The sequence below is a fragment of the Meles meles genome, chromosome 6 (genome assembly GCF_922984935.1).
Source record: "Meles meles chromosome 6, mMelMel3.1 paternal haplotype, whole genome shotgun sequence".
Classification (NCBI taxonomy): Eukaryota; Metazoa; Chordata; class Mammalia; order Carnivora; family Mustelidae; genus Meles; species Meles meles.
The window spans coordinates 57,227,043-57,245,134 of NC_060071.1; the positions used below are offsets into that span (position 1 = coordinate 57,227,043).

The following is an 18,092-nucleotide window of genomic DNA, read 5'->3' on the forward strand; positions in this document are numbered from 1 at the left end:
TTCTATGCAGATACATGATCTCCTTTTTTTTTTTTTTTTTAAGATTTTATTTATTTGACAGAAATCACAAGCAGGCAGAGCAGTAGGCAGAGAGGAGGAAGCAGGCTCCCTGCTGGATGGGGGACTTGATCCCAGGACTCCGGGATCATGACCTGAGCCGAAGGCAGAGGCTTTAACCCACTGAGCCACCCAGGCACCCCCATGATCTCCTTTAAACACTCAAATGGGAACATTTTCATCTCACACGCCTTGGGGAATCTCTAGAACTTTTTTTGAAAGCTCTCTTCTGAACCCGTTTCCCCTAAAGCCGGAGGCTCATTTGCAGACACAACTTCAGAGCTTCCCCGCTCTCAGTCTCACTATCTTTTACTCTGGGGCGGGGCCGGCTGCCACAGCAACACACACCCCCCCACTTTCGCTTTGTGGGCGGTCCCCCTCAGAGGCAGCTGACACTTTCCTCAGACCGCCTTCCAATCCCGAGCGCCGGGAGTTCCCGGCGGTACTTTGCCTCATTTCCGCTTCGCAAGGCGATTGGCTCAAGACTCAGTCCTTCGGGTTTGAGTCCTCAGCTCGCGCCAGGATCCGGCGCACTGTGATGACGACATCGGCCGGCGGCGGCGCCGACGACACTTGGGAGGCTGGGAGGGCTTCCGGGGCTGCCGGCCTGGCCGCTGAGAGCTGCTGTCATGGCGGCCGCTGTTTGGGGCTTCTCTTCCGTCCTTCTTCTGTTACTCTCAGGGGATGCCCAGAGCTCGGAGCTGCCTGGGGCTACTGCCGATGTGTCAGGCGGGACTGGGGTCGGCATGGGAGATCGCTTCAAGATTGAGGGACGTGCGGTTGTTCCAGGAGTGAAGCCCCAGGACTGGATCTCGGCCGCCCGAGTGCTAGTAGACGGAGAAGAGCATGTCGGATTCCTTAAGTGAGCATCCTATGGGCAGCGGGAAAGCGGTTGGCGTGGAAGCCGGAAGGGAATTCCCTCTAGGAGAGCCAAGTGTCAAGAACTGACGACGTCGCTGTCGGAGGGTGAAAGGGTGGGCGTCGATCGCAGTCTGTGCCGGGAGACCTTGGGAAGCAACCCGACGCTTTCCCCTATTTTCCCCATCACCCCATTCCGTGTATCTCAGAAATGAGGGTGACAGGTGCTTGCCCCAGGGCCGGAGCAGTGGGATCCGTTATTTTCAACTCCATTTTTGCTTTGTAGGGGTCGACCCCTCCTGGGCCCTCGGGACAGGTGGACCCCTTATTTGTTTTGTGCTGAATTCTTTCCTTTGCATCTCATTTGGTCTCTCTAGAATCTGGCCACTTTTTGCATTCATTTCAGTCTTTTGGCAGTTTGATGTTGTGTATAAAGATGCTAAGCAAGTGGGAATTCTCAAAACCCAAAGGACTTCTATGATGGCATAAACTGGGAGGCTAATGTTGCTGCTTCTCAAATTAATGGGCCCTGAAGTCCCTAATCAAAGCACCTTTTTTTTTAATGCCTGGTGGTGGGATTGTTGTTCTTTTTTACAGTTGAATTCATTGAGGGATTTGCAACATCACACATGGTGGCATTTATGTGAGACTGGGGGTTCTCCACATTTGCTTACATGCTTCTTTCTTTTCTAGTTATTAGCAAAAATGGGATTTCAGCCTATATTAAAGAACGTGGTGAATTTATTAGCACTCCGGTTTTGCAGCCGCCTGCTTTTCAGATGTTTAGGCACAAATGTGATGTTTTAAGTCTTTCAGTCACTGCTTGGGAGGTGAAACTGTGAACTGAAAGAAAATATTTAGGAAAGGAAATGTTTCTCTGATAGGTTTGTATACCAGCAAGTGGTATTTGCAACCCAGACATCTTAAATTTGGACGTTTACTTCTAAATCTGATTTGCAAATATTCAGATCATCCAGGTGCTGTTGAATGAGATTTGAATCTCAGATTAATAGATAATGATGAGAAGTTAGTCTTTTAATGCTATTTGTATTTACAAATCTGGCGTTAGGGCATTCTTTAGGGTTTGCCCCCAAGTAATGATGTTTTAATGAAAAAACTCTCAATTAAACCTTGGGAAATTAGTGTAAATTGACGTTTTGGCTTCTCTTTTCTGCAGTATTCCATTCTTTTATAAAGCATTTACTAGTTTAGTTTTTTTGGAGATTTTATTTATTTATTTATTTCATAAACATACACCGAGAGAGGGAACACAAGCAGAAGGAGTGGGTGAGGGAGAAGTGGGCTCCCCGCAGGGAGCCCAATGTGGGTCTTGATCCTAGGACCCTGGAATCATAACCTGAGCTAAAGGCAGACGTTTAACGACTGAGCCACCCAGCTGCCCCTATTATTTTTATTTTAAAGTAATGTATAAGCAATATGTTAATTGAAGAAAATGTAAACAAATTAGGGATAACAAGAGTTAACATTTTATTGTATCTTTTCCGATGAGTTTTTAATAGTAAAATACAATATGTAGTACTTTGTCATCTGTTTCTTTTTATCCCCCAGTTAATATTTTGGGAGCAGTTACTTACACCATTTCATGTTCTTCTGTTTGTAGAAAGGCTAAGAATTAATACGAGGAGCTTATGGTGGGAAACTTGTTGGAAGAGGGATAGTAATTGTCTTCTACTTGCTTTGCATAATTAGCTTGGAGTTTTGACTTACAGTTAGGCTTGTTGGAGGTGGCTTGGGCCTTGGCTAATAGAAATGAGGGGAGTTTTGACTGAGGGTGCAATCTACTGTTCTGTTTCATGTCTCCTCTGTACCACATTTATTTTTTTTTTCTGGAATATTTAAATACCACCCTAAATATAATCTCCCTTGAAAAAGCATTATTATGTGTCTCTAAAAGGTAAGGGTGTAACCCCCCCCACGATACCATTATTGACTTAATAAAATAAGTAATAACGCTACAGCTTCATCTAATACCCAGTTCATTTATCTCAAAAATGCTCCATATAATTCTTTCAAGTCAGGATCCAACAAAACTTACATATTGCAGAGTACATTTTGAAAACCAAGTTTTAAAATTTCATAATAAAATGAATATAAAATGTTATCTTTCTCAAATATTTGTCTTATGGTGAAAAATAGATTTGCTTTTTCCTTTGGGTAGTTAGATCTGCTGTTGTGTTTCACAATCATTAGTTTAATTCTTTTTCTGGATCTAGAAAAATATTTTGAAGTTTGTTCATTGAGGTTCCCATCAAGAAGCAGAAGACAGGGCGCCTGGGTGGCTCAGTGGGTTAAGCCGCTGCCTTCGGCTCGGGTCATGATCTCAGGGTCCTGGGATCGAGTCCCGCATCGGGCTCTCTGCTCAGCGGAGAGCCTGCTTCCCTTCCTCTCTCTCTGCCTGCCTCTCTTGTGATTTCTCTCTATCAAATAAATAAATAAAATCTTTAAAAAAAAAAAAAGAAGCAGAGGACACCCAAATTAGAATTATTCAAGGAGAGTCTAATGAAGGGATTAAACACTGTAGTCATTGGTATAGGGAAACAACCAGATTGTGCAGTACTCTAGAGTTTACAACATCAAGGCTACTATTACCTCTAAGCCTGAAGGAATTAGGGGAGGTAACGTTTACTGGGACCTAGAGGGGAAGAAAGGCCTTCAGAGGAGCACTGTCCCTTGACACAGCAAGTCAGAGGTGGACTCTCAGGGAGAGAGCTGGGGAAAAATATGCTAAGCTCATTTTCTTTCCTTCCTCCAGTCTATAAAGAGTTGAAGGGTGGTGAGTGGGTACGAAGGCCCAGTGATGATATCCAGCCCAGGAATAAGTTAACTTGATGTTTACATTTCAGTTCTGTTTTAGTTCAGTCTATACTTTGAAATAGCAAGGAATGTCTTTTCCTTTTACCTTTAGTAAATATTGTGGGTGTGGCAGAATAAATTATTCCTTCAGCTGTGAAAGAGCCTAAGGACTGTTTTTTTAAGATTTTATTTATTTATTTATTAGGGAGAGAGAGAGAGTGTGCGAGTGAGCTCAGAGGGAAAGTGAGAGGGACAAGAGGACTCCGCACTGAGCAGAGAGCCTGATCTGGGACTCCATGGCAGGACCCTGAGATCATGACCTGAGCTGAAGGGTAACACTTAACTGACTAAGCCACCCAGTTGCCCTGAAAGAGCCCAGTGATTTAAGAAGCATTGTTTAATGTATTATGATCCAGGGATTTCTCTGATAAAGCAGTTCCTTTTAGGATCATTTGTTTTTTCCTGAAACAGAAACTTTGTTTTCCTCAGAATGTCAGTTTCCCAATATTAAAACAAATTGATTTTGATCTGTGAATCTGAAATTATCAGCTCTTGGATGGGATGGTTTTCTAAGTCTAGAAGGTTTTTAAAAAATCAGTATGGAAAAGGCGGATAGTTTTAACTACATAAACCTGTTAAACTTCTGTATATCCAAACAAAAGTAGCCAGAGTAAATGGGAACTATTTGTAACAAGTGGAACAAATTGTACTCGATGGCCTTCTTGTTAGAAAGAAAGAAAGACAACAAAATGCAAACAAAAACTAGGGGGAAAAGCCATTTATTTTTAATTAAGGAGTTGTTGCAGGAACCTTAATGTAGTAATGATGCATATTGATAATTGCTCTTGAATGAAGACATGGCTTCAGAATTGAAACTGTGCCCCTATTATCGACTATCCCCCAGAAGGAACTAGAAGTACTTTCTATGTCAGGATTCTCTGCTCCTGTGGAGTGCTGTGGTGTATTTTCCAAAATCCTTTCTGTGTGATTATGGAAGCTGAAGCATGGGGACAATTCTCGCCAGTTTGGGGACTTTTTTTGTTGTTGTCAATTTCTCTGTCATTTGATGGGGGGGGTTGATTTGGGAGTTAACAGATGATTTAGAACATAAGGAAAAAGCAAGCTATTGATCAGAAGTATCTAAATATGATTTTCATTTTTCTAGGACAGATGGGAGTTTTGTGGTTCATGATATACCTTCTGGATCTTATGTAGTGGAAGTTATATCTCCAGCTTACAGGTTTGATCCTGTCCGAGTAGATATCACTTCAAAAGGAAAAATGAGGTAAGGGCACCTGATTCAGTTTTTACAAAAGGCAAGGCTGCTGAGTACCTCCTATATTCCTTTTAGAATTTATAATTAGGGTTGAAATTTTCTCATTTAAACTAGGTATTCCATAAAAATATCCTTATATTGTCTTTAATTTAAAATTTTTTTTCCTCTCTGCCCCCACCTCCCAATATCCTTACATTGTTTTAATTTGAGCATTGGTAATACTGCAAAGTTGAATTTCCTCCTGCTCTGGCTTAAATTTATTTTAAAGCTCCTAATATGATTATAATAGAGAAGAGGCACGATTACCTACTATGAGAGCAAAAGCCCTGTGAAAGTTATAATTGAAATAATGGTTGTCAGTTGGTTAAGCTTCTGTCTTCAACTAAGGTATGGTCCCAGGACCCTGAGAGTCCCACATCTCATCCTTGCTCAGCGGGGAGGCTGCTTCTCTTCTCCCTCTGCCTGCTGCTCCCCCTGCTTGTGCGCTCTCTCTCTTTCTCTCTGACAAATAAATAAATCTTAAAAAAAAGAAATATGATTATTTAAAGTGGGAAATAATTTAACTTTTCTAAATTAGAAATATTATATGCCACCTGTTTTTCACTGGGATATTTTGGCAATACCTCTTAATATCTACTTAATAGTTGTATTGATTTGGAAATTTCTACAGTTCTTCCTTTCTGAAATATTTAGTGTGCAGTGGAAATTTAGTATTTTGGGGGCAAACGATGGATTACATTGTGTAGTTTATCTCAAAGTGAGGATCATGATAAGAAAAAAGCACAGTATAATTTCTTTTTTTTTAAATTTATTTTTATTTTTATTTATTTTTTTTTTCACAGTATAATTTCTAAGTAGATGAGCATATGCTTTGAAGTTGAGGTGAAAAGAATGTGGGAATAATTCAGGCTGTGAGTATGGAATACCACAAATCCATTTGAAGTTAGAATCTGTTGTGTAGATGTCCACAGTTATTCCTTCTGTTATTCAGCAGTTTATTTTATTTATTTATTTATTATTGTCCCATACTAGTAGTATTCTCTTTGGTCTACACTGACCAATAAATAAATAAATAAATAAATTTTACTTATTTGATTATTTTTTTCTAGCTTTATTGAGGTATGGTGACAAATATGAAAGAATTTTGATGGTAATGTCTCTTTGAGCTATCACAAACAATAACTCCATGTTACAGTAATATAGCATAGGTCTTGGAAAGGCAAAAATAATTTTGGGGTTCTGTTTTATTACTGACCTTTTTGGTATGTGCCGAGAATATTTAGGTTGATTTGTAGCGACTGCAAATTGAGCTGACATGATAGAGATAGGTTCAGTTGGTACTATAATATTTACATTTGAGATAGTGTTTACACCTAAAATGTTTTTCTTCTTTCTTCACCTTATGTTTTGCTTTGTTTTGTTTTTGGACACTGAATGTCATAAAAGTATAATATTATAATTCATGTAGAGTGAGTCTCACATAGAGCTGTCTCATCCTTTATTATCAGCTACAGATTAGTCCATTGATGCCTGTGCCTACTGATAGACAGGTAGGGTTTTCTTTCTCCTCCTTTTTTTTTTTAAAAGATTTTATTTATTTATGACAGAGAGAGAGAGAACAAGAGAGGGAGCACAAGCACTGGAGAGCTGGAGAGGGAGAAACAGGCTCCCCACTGAGCAGGGAGCCCAATGGATCCCAGGATCCCAGGATCCTGGGATCATGACCTGAGCTGAAGGCAGACGCCCAATGACTGAGCCACCCAGGTGCCTATTCTTTCTACTTTTTTAACATGTGTAATGAACAAGACAATTATAACTTACATTCTTGATATTATCATGAAACTAATGATGTCACTAAAAATGATGCCACTTAGAAACAAATTCCCCTCCCCCCAATTTTTGAAGTTAAAATTGTTGTCTTAACCATAAGAAACTATGGACTCTGAAAAACAACCTGAGGGTTTTGAAGGGTCAGGGGTGGGAGGTTGGGGGAACAGGTGGTGGGTAATAGGGAGGGCACGTTTTGCATGGAGCACTGGGTGTTGTGCAAAAACAATGAATACTGTTACGCTGAAAAAATAAATAAATTAAAAAAGAAATTGTTGTCTTAGAATAGTCTAGTTTGTCCAAATTCTAATCATATTTCTTGCTGTTGGCTGTTTAGAGCAAGGGTAAAGCTTGAATTGAAGGTAATCTCTTGTAAATATGTTTATAAATATTTGATTAGAATAAGTGGATTTTTTCAAAGTAGTTGAAGCACATTAGGTATCAAATTTCTCACGTCTTTCTAGAGGCATGAAGATTTGTAAGAAAATACATAGGTAAAATCCTAGTATGTTAAATTTAAGCTTCAAAGGACTTACCATGGGACGCCTGGGTGGCTTAGTCATTAAGTGTCTGCCTTCAGCTCAGATCATGATCCCAGAGTCCTGGGATCGAGTCCCGCATTGGGCTTCCTGTTCAGCTGGAAGCCTGCTTCTCCTTCTCCCACTCCCCCTGCATGTGTTCCCTCTCTTGCTGTCTCTCTTTCTGTCAGATAAATAAAATCTCAAAAAAAACCACAAAATACCTTTAAAAAAAAAAAAACAAGGGACTTACTATGACTTTTTATATATTTTAGAATTGTAAGTTTGGAGATGGGTGGGTATGTGATTACACTGTACATTATGTACACATTTCACAGGTTTTTAAAGAAATATCAAAAACACTGAATACTGGGGGAAATGAGAGTTGTTAAAAGGGGATGCTTGGGGATGCCTAGGTGGCTCAGTCAGTTAAGCTGCTGCCTTCCGCTCAGGTTGTGATCCCAGAGTCCTGGGATTGAGTCCTGCTTCTGGCTCCTTGTCAGCTGAGAGCCTGCTTCTCTCTCTGCCTCTGCCTGCCACTCTGCCTGCTTGTGCGTGCACACTCTTTCTCTCTCTGATAAATAAATAAAATTTTTAAAAAAGAGGGGGGATGCTTGTCTGTTAGAAACTATAATTTGTATTTATATACTTTTGTTCTGAATTTTGAATAAAGTAAGCAAGTGGAAATATTTTTCTATATATAAAGGTTTTTGCTTTGGGTAAAGAGTACTTCCTGCTTTAGCATTTAAGGACTGGTTGCAGCAGTGGGATTCATATTCTCAGTTCCATTCCTGATGATTGGATGCCTGAAGCATAGGTTAAAAACAAGGCCCTTATCATTTTAATAATTGTGAATGGGACAGAATAGAGAAAGAGGGGCATTTAAATAAGATCCTAATATTCTTGGCCAGTATTTTGTAAGCATGCTTGGTATATGATAAACATTTCCTTTTAAATGTATAGCTCCCAGAAGAATAAGGAAAGTCCTTGGGGGATAGTTGTCCTGGAAAACATTCCTGGATGTTTTGATATTCTAACCAAAACACTCAGATTTGGGACATCTGGGTGGCTTAGTTGGCTAAGCATCCAATTCTTAATCTTAGGTCTTGATCTCAGCTCATGGAGCCTACTTAAAAAAAGAAAAAAGAAAAAGAAGAAGCTTAGATTTTATTAGCAGTATGTAGGTAAGAGGTAAGTCTTGGGCTTTCTTTGAGCCAGAATTAGATCTAGGACTTGATTTTCGCTTTGACCCTTGGCACTAAAATCCAAAAGACCAGGCTCCCAATCTGGGCCTGGCCTTTTGGAGGGAAAAATCTCTCCTGAAATTTAATAGTCACCATCCTACCCTCATTGAAATTTAGTGTATGAATTTATTACTTCCCGCATAATCCAGAAACTTTAAAGCCATGCAGTTAACAAGATCGTTCCTGGTCACAATCCTGGTCTCGTGGTGGAGACAAATGCATAACCTCTCTGCAAGGAGATACTCTCTATCCAGGCCTATATGTAAAAAAAGTACATAACTTATCAAATACCCAAGAAAGCAGATGAATTAGACCTCTGAGAACCTTAGATAATAGAATTATTGGATATGAACTATGAAATAGTTTATATTTAAAATGCTAAAACAAAAGATTTATTGTCATAAGAGTAAGATACTACAAAAATAGATCATAGATATTTGAAAAAAGAACAAAATAGAACTTCTCCGATAAATATAGGCTTTGGGATACAAAACTCAATGCATGTGTTAAGCAACTGAACAGAAGTTTGATGAACTACAAGATGGATCAGAAAAAACTTAACCCAGAATCTAATACACATAAAGGAATGGACACTGTGAAAGAATTTAGTTAACAAGATGCCAAGTAGAGAATGAAGAGGTTGAACAGGTGTCAAATAAGAAGTTCTGAAAGCAAATGAGTGAGCAGTGGGGAGGCAGTTTTCAAAGAGTAAGCTGGAACATGTGTGAAAGTGGTGAGAGTTTTGATTAAAGAGATACGCAGCACTTTGTATATTTATAGCAAAATTAATTTATTATTAAATATAATCAAAGAGCATTAGAGCTAGAAGAATTTCTAAAAGAGCCTTTGATATAAACAGAGAACTTGTCTAATCCCACAGGCCTGTGTAATGACAGAGCTACAGCTCAAAATTAGGTCTCCCGATTTCAAGTCTAGTGTTCTTTCTTGACATTTTGCTAAATACTTTAGAAATACAGATAAGATTTTTGAGATCAAGAGTTTCGATGCCAAAGCATTTTGGAAAAAGCGAAAGGTATTGCTAAAAATTAAAAATTAAAAACATTTTCACTAGTAATGTTTTTGATAAAACTACTGATGCTTTTCTCATGTGGCTTTATCAGAGCAAGATATGTGAATTACATCAAAACATCAGAAGTGGTCAGACTTCCCTATCCTCTCCAAATGAAATCTTCAGGCCCACCTTCTTACTTTATTAAAAGGGAATCATGGGGCTGGACAGACTTTCTAATGAACCCGATGGTATGTATCATGCTACAATTACGTATCTTAACTAATCTCTAATTTGATTCTAGGTAATCGAAAATGTCTAATCCTGGTAGGAAGAAAAGACGTCAGATTGTTAGATGAAAGGTTAATTGTGAATAGTTTATTGATTTATTGATTTCAGGAAAGTAGCAGCTTTGGAAATAATAATGAAAAGAATGTAGTGAGAATTGTATGGTTGCTTTGACATTGAAATGTGCAACAGACATGGGACACATACTTATGATGAAATGTTTTAAAATGCAAATGGAATAAGAGTATGTGGTAAGTCACATGTGGAGTTAGCAGTCTCATCCTTCGTTCTACCTGCCTATTAGCTCACTGATGGATGTGCCATCACTTATTGAACAGCCGCTATTGGTGGCTTGAGTAAGTGTTTTTCTCCTTCTTTCACATGTGCAGAGAAATTATTCTGTGATAATTTAATCTGTGATAATTTAAATTTAAATATAAAACTGATGTTATGGTGTCCACTAATAATAAAACACAAATAGGATACATTCTTTAGAAACAAATGAACTTTTTTTTTCTGCTTCTGGAAGCTGAATTATTATCTTGAAATATTCTAAATGGTGATCATATTCCTTGCTGATAGCTATTTAAATCACAAACAGGAATATTTGGGGAATGTACATTTTTTGAGAGGAATAAATAGTACCTAGATCTGCTATCAGGCATAAAGAACCAGGAGGGTAGATAGAGTGCATAGGAGAAATCAGCAATGAAACTCCAAACCTTATTAAGAAATATCTTCCATATTCTCATTTCTGAAATTCTGTGGAAACATACTAGTGCTGGAAGCTTGGCAGACATTTTTCAAAACTGATCTGTTGTAGTAGTCACCTGGTACTATGTTGCAGTCTTGAGAAGATGTATATTAATTAGAGGGTTAATATAATATTTTCTGCAAGAACCACAGAGTCATCTGGAAAGATCCCAGTTGGCCATCAGGATCATTGTTCCTAATGCCAGACTGCAGATTAAGGAAAGTGAGTAACACAAACATACTGTTTGTGCTAAATAAAATTGTAAACTCTGCAAAATGATAGGTGGCTCATATACGAAGTGAGGTGTCTGTAAGGTCCAAACCTACATGAATTAGGCTCTTAATACTCTACAGTACTCAAACATTGAGGAGGACCTTATATCAACAGGGCTGGGTCAGTAGAATTGAGGTGGTGCTGGTAGTTTTATTCTATATATAACATTTGAATCTTTAATTTCATCATGGATTGTTAAGTATAGATTTTATTCTTCTGTTAAGTGGGGAAAACACTTTCTGGATTTTTTTTCCTCCACAGGTTATGATGATGGTTCTTCCATTATTGATATTTGTGCTTCTGCCCAAAGTGGTCAATACAAGTGATCCTGACATGAGACGGGTAAGATGTTTGCCCCCTCTGTGGGTTTTTGAACCATATTCTGATGCCTGAACCAGCTGTTGTAGCTGAATGGCTTGGGTTTTTTCAGCTTTATCCTAATTCCCTAGCCAAATTCATTCAGAGGCTGTGTTAACACAGTATCATGTTCCTCATTTAATTACTTGTTTCCACTGGACCCGATAAATTCAGTTGGTTCTGCCTGATAAAAGCCTGGGTCTCTTCATATAGCTTAAACACTCTTGCTTAGTACGACTGTCTTTGTGCCTCTCTTGTTAAATAGTTCAAATGGTACCCCAATCCATATAGTTTGCAAAATGATAGCTTTTTATGATTTACCTTTATTTTATAAAACTCTTCAGAGTATATATTTAGTTTTTGTGTTTGGATACACACACACACACACACAAATTCAGATAACTAAGGGAGAAAAATAGAATAGTGGCTTCTAGACTTTTCACCACAAAATCATACTGGTTTTGCAATGGGCGGGGAGTTGCCAAGTAAGATGCTTCAAATTTAGTGCCACTGCTTTGTCTCTTTTAAATATTGGCTTCCATAAAATATTCAGAATTCTTTTTAAAGATTTTATTCATTTTATTGACAGGCAGAGATTGCAAGTAGGCAGAGAGGCAGGCAGAGAGAGAGGAAGGGAAGCAGGCTCCCCACTGAGCAGAGAGCCCAATGCAGGGCTCGATCCCAGGACCTTGGGATCATGACCTGAGTCAAAGGCAGAGGGTTTAACCCACTGAGCCACCCAAGCACCCCCCCAGAATTCTTTTTAAATCCTTATTTTTCTTCTACCTGGAAACCATCAACAAGCCCGTTTCCTCAGTTTCAGATTTTTCCATTGTATGTAATATATTAATGTATTGACACCGTATTCATTGCTGAATGAACATTTGTTAATTGATATCTATGTTATAGATACTAGGGATACAAAAATGAGTTGTATATCATCCCTGTTTTCAACAGACTCAGAATCCAGTTAAATGTAGGAAATAGAATGAATTTATAAACACTGTCCTTGAGTGTTTATAAACCACAATCAGAGGATTGTGGGTGTATGTGTGAGAGAGTTTTAAATGGGAAAATAAGATACACATCAAATAAATGAAAATATTTGCTGAGGTAGTAGATGATTAAGTTCTGTAGAAGGCAAGGCATTTATCCCAAGCTGGAATAGCAGAAAAAGCTTCATGATCAAAGAATGCTTTATACTTCAGAATGTCTTATTGCCAGATTTGACAGTTTTGCTTTAGTGTTGGTCAGAAAGTGTACATCTATGTCATCCTTGTATCTGTTAACCAGTAATTAATACCCTATGGTATTAATAGAAGGAAATGTTGGAGGTCACATTGGATCAAAAGTTCATTCCTTGCAGAATGCTTTGCACATAGTAAGCAGTGTAAAAAGGTCTTTATTCAAGAGCTTCGGAATTGAGGAGATTCAAAAATAGAGTTGATGATACATTTTTGCAGGGTCTCAAGACCTCTTACCATATACATTTAGTTTTTGATGATTAGAGCTTGTTAACATTTCTGATTTATGCTTATAATGTTTCTTTTCCTGGGTATCTGTAAATGCACTTTCTCCTTGAAAACCCATGTATAAATTCTACCTTTGGGGAGAAAGCCTAAGCTAATATCCAAGTGGTGTTCAACTTTAAATGATGGGTAATACAGTTTTTGCTGGTTTTTTTCATGTGTAAACTAGTACAATTCTAAGTTCACTTTGGAATTTAATGTAAAATTCAGGTGTGACCTATATTACATAAATATTGTTGAAGGTGGAGCAGTACTTTATAGATTGTTGGCTTATTAGAGGACAAAACCTCAAAATAAAAGTGCCAGATCCTTATGAGGTCCTGCCAGTGATTTGTTTGTAGCATTTCTGTTGCTTGCTCTAGATGCTGTGATTGAGGTCACTCGGGCCTTAATAGCATTCACAGATTTACTACTAAGGGCCTTAGGAATGAAGTGTTGGAAATATGTAGTTATTGTCCAAACATTTCTGATAACCTTGTATATAGTTAAAGACTGATATTCTTTTTTATATGCATCTAAAGAAAGCATGAGTTTAAAAAAACATTAAAACAGAGCATTTTAACCAGAAAACAAGATGGCAAGAATATGATCATGTATAATCATAGAAAATACTCTTTATGAAAACATAAGCTAAATCACACCAACGTAAGATTTATTGGACATTAATTAAGGACCACACTGCTTAGTAGTATAAAGGAGGTATGAAACATGGTTTCTGAAGGGCTGTGGGGTAGAACATTGCTGAGGACCAGTAGCTGCTCTTTGTTCTATTCCTTTCCTTTAATGGAAGTGTTAGTTGTTAGATGACTTGAAGGATCCCAATGCCTTTCCTTTTACTGAGCTTTGTCCTCTTGCAGGAGATGGAACAGTCGATGAATATGCTGAATTCCAACCATGAATTGCCTGATGTTTCTGAGTTCATGACAAGACTCTTCTCTTCAAAATCTTCTGGCAAGTCTAGCAGCGGCAGCAGTAAAACAGGCAAAAGCGGGGCTGGCAAAAGGAGGTAGTTGGACAGTCGGAGATAGCATTTGCACAAATATGGATCACTGGGTGGCATCCAAGTCTTGAAGGGAAACCGTATGAAGCAACTACTGTAAACTTGAGTCATCTTTAAAGTTGATCTCTTACACCTGTCGTGTGTGGTAACTCTTTAGCACATGTTTTGTACTTGGTACACAAGAAAATCCAGCTTTCATTTTTTGTCTGTATGAGGTCAATATTGATGTCACTGAATTAATTACAGTGTCCTATAGAAAATGACATTAATAAATTATATGAAGTACTATACATTATGTATATTAAAATGTCTTAATCCAGAGATAAAATGACCTTGTCATTTCTTCTTCACTTAATGTTTCTTTTATTCCAGACAGTTTTCTTCTTTCATTATATGAGGCTTGCAATTGACCTTTTCTATTTAAAAAGAAGTGGTTGATATTTTTAGAGCTGCATGCACCATGGTTTTTTGTGTAGCGAAACCTTTGACAATGGTCAGCCCTGCCCTGCACTTAACATTGCCCGATGTTTGAGATGGAAGCCTATGTTCCTGATGTAGTTTTAATTTTTGTTAGTACAGTTAGTTTTATTAGAGTATGGATATATGAATGAGAGTAGTTGTTACCAGTTCTTAAATTTTGGTTACCATCTATGGGATTCATTACTGAGTGCCGGTAATGTGCTGTGCTTCAAGGTAGGATTCAGAGATGGATAATGTCCAGTGGCTGTCCTCCATAGAGCTTATTATGTAGGGAGGAAGCACAATAATAAGAGGGAATGAATGGTCAGGGGAAGGAAGTGCCGCATAGGAGAGTCTTCTGGAGACTAAGGGTGGAAAATCAACCTTGGAGCTCCATGCTATAATGTATAGCACAGGGAGGGTTTTTTTGTTTTTTTTTTTTAATTTAATTTTATTTATTTGACAGAGAGATCACAAGTAGGCAGAGAGGCAGGCAGAGAGAGAAGGGGAAGCAGGCTCCCCGCCAAGCAGAGAGCCCGATGTGGGGCTTGATCCCAGGACCCTGAGATCATGACCTGAGCCGAAGGCAGAGGCTTAACCCACTCAGCCACAGGTGCCCCAGCACAGGGAGCTTTTAAATCTCCTCATCTTTCCCATTATTCTCAGACTTGTTGGAATATAAATCACATTACTTTCCAGTCCAGATTATCTAAAAAACTTTTTATTTCAATAAGTTATAAAAATTTCATACCTTTTATTTTGGTTTATTTTAATTAAAAATGAATTCTGAAACTATACTATTATTTCTCTAGTAAAGGTCTCTTACCCTCTTCTATGTTGAACTCCCCTACTGCTTTCTTAAGGGTATTAAACCAGCCAAAAATAACAAAAGAAGTTGATTCCAGATTCATATTTTCTCTTTTGTGTAAGTACCATTGTCCGTTTTGAAGTGAAGCTTGTAAGTTTTCTTTTAAAGATGTAAGTTCTGATACAGGACATTTTTATTAACTATATCTCTGTTTGTTAATTATATGCTGAGGTTACCAAACTGGTTGAGCTATGAATGACTAAGATAGGTAAATTGGTTAATGGTAGAACTAGGTAGATCTTTGAAAATAGAGTCATTTATTGAAAATAAAATATTAAAATACTAGTTGAATGAAAGTTGCAATTTAAAAGAAACAGAATATAGTGAGAGTCATAGTTGTATGACTGGAAATCATCTTGAAAAATTTCAAAATTTGGATTGTCAAAATTTGCACATATAATACCTAATGACCAAAAATATTAGAAAGCACTTCCAAGGAAGTTATTATTTCATGTGCTAATAAAGAAACTCTGTGGTTATTTTATAAGATTCTAAAACCATCCGAATATAAAATCTAGACATCTCTTATATTACAGAATGTTACTATATCAGTTGTACATGAAAATCTTATCTTTGCATAGAACCTTCATCAAAGGCTTAGTGTGCTTACAGATGCAGAAATGATTGTATTTTATTAGGCAATATTGGGTTTAGTGCAAAGAGCCCATTTAGCTGCTAACTTGCTTTGTGACTTTGGGCAAGTCACTTTCCCTCTTTGAACCATGTCTTGTCTTCTTCTTTGTTGTATTTCCAGCGTTGAGCATGTAGGCACACAATAAATGTTTGTTAAATGAATAAATAAATGGGCCTCAAGTTTCCTCATCTGTAAATTGAGGGATTTGGATTAGACCTATAAATTCTTTTCCAGATCTAAAATTATTCCACTAGAATTTTAATCCAGTCCTATTATTTCCTGCCTGTAGGAATGATATATCACTGCCAAGTTTTTCTTTCTTTTCTACTTCTTTGGATTCTTTCTGGTGTTCCCCATTTGGAGGCAAAGTGTTGTTTTGCTCTTTAGGGCCTTTCTTAGATTCATATATATGTATATGTATATACATATATTTATATATCTCCTTAATATAAGCCTTGTGTTTTAAAATTTTTCACATCTACTAATTTAAACCTGAGTAGTGATTTTGTGCAAACTAAATCTTTGTTGCCCATTCTTGCCAGGAATGCCTGAGTGGCTTCCTGGAAGGGTCCATAGCTCCCAAGTTTTCAAGCACTTTTTTAGGAGCGAAGACTTCAGGACTCACCCTGAGTCTGGTTAACATTTTGAAAAGATTCAGGATTTTACCTAGCCTCCCCAGAGTACTAAAGTATCTTATTTTTCTTCTTATATTTCCTCTGGCAGGAGGGAAGAGGCAACCATTCAACATACTTTTCAGTATTAGAAGGGTTTAAAGGTCCCCATGAGGAATGTCAATAATGATACATGAGAGCCTTTTCATTTAAATAGTTGCTTAAACTGTCAGGAAGTGCTCAAATTAAAAAGAAAAAAATCTTCTGAAAACATCTTTATTAAATATCTTAAAAAATTAAACCAAGTATTTTCATCTGTTTATTGCTGTCCAGGTTACATATTGCCCTATTTTTGCATGTTTACAATTATGTGCCTTTTTAAAATTTAAACCCAACAAAAATAATGCTAAGTAGTAATCTCAGGAAATATATTAGAAACTACTGAACTAGTTTGAATTGAACTAGTTTTGAATTGAACTTTAGCTCAGTTCAAGGAATATGTTGAGATAGGAGCTAGTTGTATTGTGCTCTTTTAGCATTTAGGTGTGATTATTGTCATCATTTAGAGTCAGTTATTTTTAAATTTGTAAGGTATGTGAGAATATTTCAGTTGGTAAAAGTTTGAATTATTCAGGAGGACTTGAAGGTGGATTTCGCAAAATTCAGATGTTCCCTATAAGTTATTAACAATTTAAATATTCTTGAGACAAAGATGGAATAATAAAAGAGCTATTTTAGAAAAAAAAAATTCACCCTCCAATAGCACCAAACATTAGCTTATCTCTTTTCCCTTTGTAATATGACTTTATTATGGGAGTGTAGGGGAACTGACACCATTTTTTTTTTTAAAGATTTTATTTATTCATTTGACACACAGAGATCACAAGTAGATGGAGAGGCAGGCAGAGAGAGGAGGAAGCAGGCTCCCTGCCGAGCAGAGAGCCCACTGCGGGGTGGGATCATGACCTGAGCGGAAGGCAGAGGCTTTAACCCCCTGAGCCCCCCAGGTGCCCTGGAACTGACACCATTCTTAATGGCTACGGTCTCCTGGGATTGAGCGAGCCAGGCAAGCAAGCCCAAGAACAAGGAAGAGTAAATTAAGAGAGTCAAGAAGTAAAGAAGAAGAATGGGTAGAGCCATAAAAAACTAGCTGTGCACAGCATTTCCAATAGAAAACTTTTTACAGGGTATTTAATTCCACTAAGATTTAATAAACGAGTAATTGAAGATTCATATGTATACCTCCTTAGATACCAAGTTTTCCATATATATGAATGTAAGCAATTTATTTCACTCACTTTTAATGAGCTCCTACTACATATATTTGAGTAATTTATTTTATTTTTAAAAAGATTTATTTATTCAAGATAGAGAGTGTGTGCAAGCTGTGGAGAAGGACAGAGGAAGAGGGAGAAAACCTCCTTAAGCAGACCTCTAGCTAAGTGAGCCCAACATAGGGCTCAATCCTATGACCCTGAGATTATGACCTGAGCTGTAATCAAGAGTCAGCCACTTAATCCAGTCACCCAGGTGCCCCTATATCTGAGTATTTTAAGACATATTTCTAAATAACTATATTTAGAAAGTTAGAAAATAAAATTTGGCAGGCAGAGTAACAAATGAAATCATCCAGGGGTGCCCGGGTGCTACTGGATCAGAGAAGGCAGTATGTCAACCCTGAGCCACAGGCAAGCAGAATCAACAGTGTAATCTACA

At 37.7% G+C, this 18,092-nt stretch overlaps 1 protein-coding gene across 2 annotated transcripts; it reads left to right on the top strand.

The window, feature by feature from the left end:
• Window positions 1-617: 617 nt before the first annotated feature.
• On the top strand, window positions 618-16,330 carry EMC7 (ER membrane protein complex subunit 7). Of its 2 annotated transcripts, XM_046010216.1 has the most exons (5): window positions 620-919; window positions 4,895-5,014; window positions 9,716-9,854; window positions 11,180-11,260; window positions 13,662-16,061. In XM_046010216.1, the coding sequence occupies exons 1-5, from the start codon at window positions 687-689 to the stop codon at window positions 13,812-13,814; spliced, it is 726 nt and encodes a 241-aa protein (XP_045866172.1). In that variant the 5' UTR covers window positions 620-686; the 3' UTR covers window positions 13,815-16,061. The 2 variants fall into 2 exon arrangements, with proteins under 2 accessions (XP_045866173.1, XP_045866172.1); XM_046010217.1 differs by lacking the exon at window positions 4,895-5,014 and having other exon boundaries at window positions 618-919; window positions 13,662-16,330.
• Window positions 16,331-18,092: the final 1,762 nt, after the last annotated feature.

What these genes read in the sequence shown, in the direction of transcription:
- EMC7 (XM_046010216.1), top strand. Translation starts at nt 687, where the DNA reads ATGGCGGCCGCTGTTTGGGGCTTCTCTTCCGTCCTTCTTCTGTTACTC. An exon ending in ACTTCAAAAGGAAAAATGAG is followed by an intron (nt 5,015 to 9,715) that starts GTAAGGGCACCT and finishes TGGCTTTATCAG; the next exon opens with AGCAAGATATGTGAATTACA. An exon ending in ACTTTCTAATGAACCCGATG is followed by an intron (nt 9,855 to 11,179) that starts GTATGTATCATG and finishes TTTCCTCCACAG; the next exon opens with GTTATGATGATGGTTCTTCC.